Consider the following 8,993-nt stretch of genomic DNA (forward strand, 5'->3'; position numbering starts at 1 on the left):
AGCTATAGTTAATGTTAATATAATTGTTCAGCTTTTAAATGCGAATGATAGGTAATGGTACATCTGATAACTATGCACTTTATGACATTGAATCTAAATTGCCATATCTGTACCCATTTGATACAAAGTCGGTGGAAGGATGGTAGTGTCTTCTTGTGTCATGAATTATATAACAAACAGTCAATGTGCTCCATTACTTTTGAACATAATGTTGTAGGAAGATAAATTTGCAACAATACCTAAGGTGGAGTTGTGGTTTCAATTACGGCATTGTTACACCAACTTTGAAGTGGATTATACTTTGAGCAGCTGGTGACACAGCCATCAGAAAATTGCTGTGGAGCTGAAAATTGCTAATCCAAGTGAAGTAATTATGCCCTTTACAGTAAGCACCAGTGACTACCTTCCACCCGATAGTGTGTTTTTAAAAGTTTTAAAGTATTCTAAATATACTACAAGACTTGAAAAGAACACAAAACTTACTTATATCTAACGTGCATGATAAAACTAAAAGTAGACCTTAAAATCATCATGACATCGTTAGGCAGATGTAGAAGTGGGATATTTGTGTAGAAAGCCTACTGAATTTTTTATTGCTGGTACACAATAAAATTTCACAATAGGGCTAATTATGTAGTCTATACAGGTAAAGCAAAGAAAGGATGTAAGTATAGGCAGAAGCCCCCACTATATTATTCTCAATATCTTTAGATTTAACCTCTTCATATTGAAGGGATTAAGATACTCTAATACAGTATTCATAATAAAACAATCAGACACAGTTGAGGTCTTCAGCATTTATATCATCGTGAGCATATAGCATAACTTGTCACTCATCCACCAACATTTCACAGAGAATCTGGCTTCATCCAAGATGAATGGGGCAAGAGGAAAATTTATTGATATACATATAAAGGCTAAATGTTTACAACTAGTGATCATGTACACAGTAAGTAGCTTCTGCAGTTATAAGAAATATACTTCAGTCAAATTAGTTTGTCAGTTGATCATGAAGTATGTTATCTAGGAACTACACTATAGCTAGTTCTTGAAATTTAACTCATTTGTAGTAGTACTTGACCCAATAAAAATCTTTTGTCTGCCACGTTATTCGAATTCATCACCAAACATTTTATCACGAGAAGCCATAAAGTGCAATGTTGTGACACTTTTCACAAACCACATGTGTCTGCTCTTAACACCTTTACTGTCTGTCATCACCAATCATCTAGTTGGAGACTTCCCTATATAGCCTTTTTAGCTGTTGCTCATCAATATGTACGTAGATTGAGACAAAAATGGACCACTGGTCCCAATACTATCCCAACCCTGAATAGTATTAGGATCAATACGTAGCGGACTGTAAGTTATTTAACCTGAAAGTACACATTAATTGCATTGCCTGTTATTTATAGACCCATTTTCTGTTTTTTTGTCTCAGTCTAGGCAGTAGTTTGTACTAGTAGTTCCAATACTGATATAAAGATAGAGTTACGTAGTACAGAGAGCATCAGCACATAAGATACCATATATGTCAAGCTTCATAATGAAAAATGACCTCCCATTGTTTTTTGAAAACTTTGGACAACATGAATTAAGCTTTAAAAGAAAATTCCACTACGTATGTTATATTTTACAGTTTTATTATAACAACTCTGTTGTTCGTTCATTTCTTTGGATGATTCTTGTGATAATGACAATGCATCACAGCAACATATCAACATAATAAATTTCCAAGCTTGCATATAGTTGAGATGTCACAAAATTATTCAAAAGGAATTATAGGTATGTTACAAGAACTGTAATAGGGTTTCTATTGTATTCTCAACTTCCCTACGCCATTTGCTACATGCTCTATTGTAACATTGTAGTAGTATATCTTTAGGGTTTTCTTTACTTTCAGTATCCTATAATTGTGATGAACCTTTGTATGTCCCCACCATATGAGAGTAGCTGTGAGCTATCAACGAGACTTGTTATTGCTTGAACCGGTTGTGAATCTCCTTGTAGAGAGGCCATGCAATCCATGGCCATTGAAGAATATATACAACCGACAAGTTGCCAAGATGCTATACAACCATAGTATACATGGCCTCACCCCACTAGCCTGTCAAACAATACTAGGGTAAGCTATAGGGTTGTAAAATATTGTAATTAAATCGGATAATTATTATTATGTTCTTTGTGTACATTATCCGCTGATTGGCTGACTCATTGTTGTCTAAAACTAATTTAATAATGGTTAATGTATTAGGTTGATGAGGACGTCATTTGGGACAAACACATTTCTTTTGGCATACTGCAGGGGATAAATGTATGCATTATGAACTTGCATACCTTGAAGTTGACTCTCTTGCAAATTGTGCTGCCCTATTATGAGTAGGTGTCTATTACAGGTAGCACATTTCAATTTCTATGTATTTACATGCTATTTTATATACACTTTTTTGTATCATACCTCTACAGTCTAACTAAGTGCAGGCATACTTTGCATTCTACATGTGCTCTGTATGTAAGGCTGTGAAATTACTCCTTCGCTGGCTCACCAGATGCACGTCTCATCATGCTTGCATAATATGTCTGGTGCTGACTGGTTACACTAGTGCTGAATAGTACAGTTTCAATCAATCTGGTATAGCAATCTATTATAGTAGAATGGTGAAACAAAAAAAATCGTTCACTTTTTGATAAAACAGCAAAACTTGTACAATATTCGCTTGATTCTATTCATATTAGATATGAAGCCAATAAAGAAAATACATTAAGGAAGCCATATGCTGAAATTTGGCATCTGCATAGGTAACCAAGAGATGGTCATATCCAAAAGCTGATCAAGGGAGGTATCCATCCAGGTCATTAGCTTGCATTGTTAAGAAGCACGGAGGGTCAAGGTATATGAAGCCATAGATACAAAACATATTATTTGTATTGAAATGTGCCCATACTTTTTGCACTGAGTTTCATTAGCAGTGTTTAATAACAGTTGATTTTCTGATTACATCTCAAAGATTTTGGATGCATTTGCATGGTCTTCTGACCAGCTCAAAATGGGCTTATAACCTAGTTTAGAAGTTTCCAAACATGCCCTAAGGCAATGATTTTGACATTGCACCCTATCTCAAATGATTTAGTATACCTTACTCAAGTTCCACAGAAAAATTGGTGCTTTTGTCACAAAGTGAACAATTTCATCAAAATTTGTTGCTTAGCCGCTCTTAGACTAGTATTATGAAAAGGAAATATCATCACTTGAAGTACAAATTAAAATTTGATCCCTACTTTAGCCGTGCTGGTCTATTTGCTGATTATGTGGTAGGAGTTATACTGGTACATTAGATAGTTACCCTTGTTTTAACACAATAATGCAGTATGATCCCTACTATTCACTGGTACTGCTACCTTCCCCTTACAGTTGTGTACCGCAAACACTTGGCCAATGAATAAGATTCATTATAACACATTAATTAACATAATAGTGTGGGAATATTGACATAGGCAACAGCACCACTGAACAACACTATACAGAGGCATGTAGTCAGCACAACAATACATACATGTAACTAGTATCAACATGGTGCCAATTTAATTGGAAAACATGCTGTGTCGAAGGAAGCAGTAATGAATATCTCACTAAATACAACTAATGTTATGTTGTGGGATACATTTACTATTCATTGCATTACAGACAGAAGCAATTAAGTGACGTCACTTTATCAGTATAAAAAGAGGGTCACTGTGCAACAGCCTCAATGCAGCAACTGAAACAATGTGTACCTCACTGTGTGCTATTCTCTTCATTCACTCAACCTTTACTGCTGCATCTCCTGTGCTCTTGCTACCAGTTGAAGACATCCTAAATGCTACGGACATTCATCCAAGATGCATTAATGTCCAATGTCCAAAGTTGAGGTGTTCAAAAACTATACTAAAAGAAGGGAACTGCTGCTGGAACTGTGATGAAACAGGTAAACAAATGATTACACTTTGTAGCTTTAATTCATGACATGAAGTTATATAAGGTTCACTTATTTCTTTGCAAGTACATTACTGGTAGCATGCATACACAAATGTGGTTACCTGTAACGAAAGTGAATTTGCAGTGAACAAATTGTTGTCAGCTGCTGCTGCTATAGCTACCACTCTAATAAAATAATAGTATTCCTAAGGGGCTTCATCAGGCCAAATGAAGTAAAATCCCTCTGAGTGGCAGCTGTACAAGCAATTAGTGACAAGACAATACCCACCACATGTCCATTGTTGAACAAACCTCTAGCTCTGTATGCATGTTCACTACTTATTGGTGTCTATCAACAGAGACTACACTTGGATGTTTGGTTGATGGTGAAGCATATGAAGAATTGTCCATGGTTCCTTCCAATAGTTCTGATCCATGTGAAGTTTGCCATTGTTGTGTAAGAGAACCAAATTAATGTGTTTAATGTTTGCAGTATAATTTTAGCTTGGAGAATTGGTTTGCAGCAGAATATTTCAAGCCTGTCCTCAACTAAAATGCAACCTTGACCAAATCGTAGTAGAGGAAAGGAAATGCTGTCCAAGATGTGCAGATGGTAAGCTCAAACTTACTCCTAATGAACCAAGCAATATATATATTTGCATAATATTATACTCTAAGTCTAAAAAGACCCAAGTAACTTGCTTTTGTGTTTCCTTACAGAAAACAGTGTCAACTTAGAGCAAGGTACTCATATTCATTATCAACACCCAAAATTTAATCATGTCTCTAATTAGTTTGTCTAACCAGAAAAATGCATTTTGTTTTGTAGCAACATGTGAAGAGAATGGGATCACCTACCAAGATGGTGATGTGTGGAATCCTTACTTTCCCAAGTTTGGTGTTCTGGACTGTTCCAACTGCACTTGCAAAGTATAAAAATTGTATTCACATACCCAAGTGTTATTTAAATTTCCATATTTAGAATGGAACAACACATTGTGAGAAATTGCCATGCCCTCCAGTAAGAGAATGCACGGCTGATGATCTAATAGAAGAAATAACAATCTGCTGTCCAAAATGCAACAGAAGTAAGCTCCTGTGACAGCCTATAACTTAGTGCATTAGCTCTCTTCTTTTTTTATCCAGCAAATACTGATGGGACAGAAGCTACCAATGTTAGCAACAGCACGTATGTACCGCCATCTTTGCAACCAACCGATCCAACTGTTAAACCTTGTTCAGTAGTTGTCATCCATTCCTATAAAATATATAAAACAATTGATGAACACATTGACCAAATTGCAATAGAGTCAGTACACTTTGCCAGTGTGGATGTGTACGTGTGGTCAAATGATACAGTGAAAGTGCAGTATGAATCATACTCAAGTAATACATTTGCAAATGCTTTCATCAATGTGCGTTTTCAATACATTGGAAATACAACTCAAGGTAATAGTAGTAAAGCCATATGTCACATATGTAATTAATATATTCCTTAAATACATATTAATAGAATTGGTACAAACTGTAACTGACTGGTTTAATACTAAGATAAAGAAGCATAACCTGAACTACTGTAAGTATCTCTGTTCTTCAAGAGTGTTAATGCTACTACAGCCAAGTGAACATGACTCAGATGAATCAAGTGGCTATGGTGATTGTTGACAAACTTTCCTCAATTTCGTACAAGAACCATTGTGAAGTTATAACTTTTGTATTTATGTACTTCTTGCTTATATTTCATGTAGATGTACAAAACTGTATTTAAACATTACAACTGACTATAAAATTATAAAAAATACTACTGCTGTCATTAGGTATATCAGTGTTATGGCCGTGAAAAGCACCCATAACATAATGCTGTCTCAACCACATAAACCAGGTAGTGCTAAACATATGATGCCATGTGTGAAAATCAGGTTTCGCATTATAACTGTTTATAGTTTAGCAACTATGTGACTAACCAAAATAACTTGCTACTGAAACATCAATTTGTCAATTAATTATCTAATTCAAAACATAGGTTGCGTATTTCAAGAGTTCATAACATTATAGTAAGCAGTGGACTACCAAGGCATAGGTGAGAAGGTATGTTAACTAAGCAGGGGTGAATCCAGGAGCTGGCAAGGGGAGGCACAAACAGGTTTAGTTGTAGGTGGGTGAGAAGAACAGATTTGAATTCTCTTACTAGTTGATTTGTGTTTTAAGTAACAATGTTAAATGTCTTGAACACCAGAAATGATAATTATTTTTAGAGGCACTTAGTATGCCCGAAAGGTGATGAGTGACATTGCTTGCTAGTTGGTTTGACTTTGGTTTCAGGTGAGTCAGTTTGCAACAAATGATGGTGATGTGCATATTTTTCATGAGTCATAAATTGATTTTGGCCTGACAAGGTTTAGTAGTTCAATCAAAATAGCATGGCCCATCTGCAGAGGAAAGGAGGGGGGGTATTTTCCCCAAATGTCCCATGCTGGATCCGCCATTGCTACACAAATACAAGTACAAGTAGCTATAGTAGCTTATGAGAGAAATCTAACTAGTGGGCTAACAGCATTCTTATTGTATAAAGCATGCAGACATTATTATAGTTAATGCAACATCACATAGATACATACCTTAATAAGGGAATATTTTGTACAGGCCAACCACGTGATAGTTGTCCTATCAGATGAAATAGCCAAGTTGTAAATTATGTTTCTGTTATGTGGGATGTATGTATGACAATAAGTTTTGAATTAGTAATCAGCATTGGTACATGTCTCATGTAACAGACTATGTTACACATTTTCAGTTGCCATATTGACCAAACTTCATGCAATAACAAGACTTAATGCATTATAAGTCAAGCATAACACCACTCATGTCTAATAGCTACTTATGTATATAGTGATATTAAATCTTTTAGCCCTACGACATATGTAACCTGGTCTACAAAAATGGATATTATAGCCTTTCCAAACTGTTGAGTTTGACTAATCATAACTCCTCATGTTTTCAACCTATGACCATCATATTACACCAAGGTTAGGTGTATAAGGGGACCAAATTTCAGGGTGATACCACATTCACAAGTCAAGTGACAGGTAGCCAAGTACATGCAAATTGAAAAGGCTATGAGACCCCTTTTTGCGGACGGAGTCACATATAGTGAAAGGATGTGACTATATACACCTGTATAGGGTCAGCAGCACTGCATGTGAACAAAACCAAATGCTAAACACACGTTCAAACTTATGTGACATCTGTCCTGCCATGCGGTCAATATGAAGCCAGCAACTAGAAAGGCTGCCATTATGGTTAAAGTTGTTTTTGTAGAGACTGTTATTAAAATGGCACCAATAGTCTGCACCAATATAATGGGAAGCCTTACAACATTGCTCCCCAGTAGCTTGCGCACCACCAATTTACGAGCTTTTGACAACATCTGTCTGTAACTTAATTCGAAGATTTTGATGAGCTTCTAAAATACATTGTGTGCATGAGGTGGAGCATGGGTACACAGAATTATGTATGAGAATCCCATTAGTGTCAATGCCCACGTTACTGTGCAACATACTGTATTTTCCTATAGAGTCCTTATATGCCATAAACAATGTGAATACCAGGATACTATATATCAACAAAATTGAACCTTTTGAAAGCATAGATTAAAGGTACAGTACCCATATACAATTTCTTGGTAAAAGAAAAACAAAACTATATCACCAGTGGGATCCCTTTAGGAGATATTTTTAATTCTACACCTTTGACATGAAAAGAAGTGTTTAGCAAATACAGTATGATGCATTTAGGTAATAAAGCATCAACAATTTTATGCTTATCATTGAAGCCCTTTATGAAGCCATAGATAGAAGCTAGATATACTACAGCAATCATAGAATTCCTTGGTTATTAATGACATTCATCCTCAGCTTGGCCTCAGAGTGACTGAGTTATTCCTCGGTTTTATGAACTTTGATTAAGTGTATATAGTTAGGATAATAACAGAGCTAGGAAAACAAGAAGGGAACAGATTCTGAAACAACCTAGCTGTCAAGTCCGATACAGGTTGGTTCTTTGAAGCATTGTTAGATTTTTCTGTTCAACAATACAAATACTCTCTAACACAACAGTCGGATTATACTAAATGTTTGATAGAATAGCACCTGGTTGCAAATTGAAAGGGTTCACACATTAGATGTTACACTTTCTCATGCATTTACCATCTTTCAATTATCAGCAATGTCAAGTTAACCATACTACATACAGTATAAAAGTAAACATGCAAAACATTACTAGTGGAAAGTTCAAGTGAATGCATAAACTACTTATAATAACATATTATAGTCAGGATCAAAACATGCTATATCCAGCCAGAGTATAGGTACAAATATATAAAACTACTCATAAAATTGTTGACAGTGTTGCTGTTGTTTATATAGTGGATTTACGCACTGGTGAGCCTACAACTGTGTTGGCATGGCTTTGATAACTTTGGTTTTTCATACACTCAAGTGGCAATGCCTAACTTGACATACAGGGGTAGAGGAGACAGTATGAATGTTGTGGTGTTGCTGTAGTATACATTAGGGGGTAAAGTAACTGATAATTCTTGCAAGAAAGCATATGAGGTCATTATGGTAAACCTATCAACACCCAGTGCAGATCAAAGCTAGCCGATAAAAAAAGTAGTCCCACACATCCAGATCCAGCATAGTCTTCTTTCAACATTGGTCTGGAAGGAAAAGGTTTGGTGAATGCAGTAAGGTACGTACTTGTTGATTGGTGAGAACCGCACATGATGGCTTTGACTATAAAGCCATTGCAAAGCCATCATGTGCAGTTTTTGCCAACCAACTAGTCTTTAATAGCAATTGGATACCACACAGTAGATTTCCCAAATCCGTGAGTAACCAGAACAAATTAAAATGCTATGTATATGGTGTTCCCAGTTCTTTTTCTTGTCAACCCAATGACAAAAAATAGAGAATTTGGTTAGGTTGCAGGTAATCATAACCATGAAAATTGTATACAGTTATGAAGTGCTTATTATTTT

General features: G+C 35.8%; 2 protein-coding genes across 2 annotated transcripts in view; one reads left to right on the plus strand and one right to left on the minus strand.

Annotated features, from left to right (window-relative positions):
* The window catches only part of LOC136241871 (uncharacterized), a 45,043-nt gene that overhangs the window by 34,380 nt on the left and 1,670 nt on the right, over positions 1 to 8,993 (minus strand). Inside the window, exons 2-3 of the mRNA XM_066033255.1 lie at positions 6,574 to 6,619; positions 3,775 to 5,213 (exon numbers count right to left, since the gene is read on the minus strand). The gene's annotated coding sequence lies outside the window, so the exon portion shown is untranslated. The remainder of the gene's footprint in view (positions 1 to 3,774; positions 5,214 to 6,573; positions 6,620 to 8,993) is intronic.
* Positions 3,461 to 5,749, plus strand: LOC136241872 (chordin-like protein 2). The gene is made up of 8 exons (XM_066033256.1): positions 3,461 to 3,965; positions 4,315 to 4,412; positions 4,460 to 4,568; positions 4,676 to 4,699; positions 4,785 to 4,885; positions 4,938 to 5,043; positions 5,102 to 5,404; positions 5,469 to 5,749. Exons 1-8 carry the CDS (start codon positions 3,767 to 3,769, stop codon positions 5,618 to 5,620), a joined length of 1,092 nt encoding a protein of 363 aa, XP_065889328.1. The 5' UTR covers positions 3,461 to 3,766; the 3' UTR covers positions 5,621 to 5,749.

This window comes from Dysidea avara, chromosome 12 (genome assembly GCF_963678975.1).
Source record: "Dysidea avara chromosome 12, odDysAvar1.4, whole genome shotgun sequence".
NCBI classification, from domain to species: Eukaryota; Metazoa; Porifera; class Demospongiae; order Dictyoceratida; family Dysideidae; genus Dysidea; species Dysidea avara.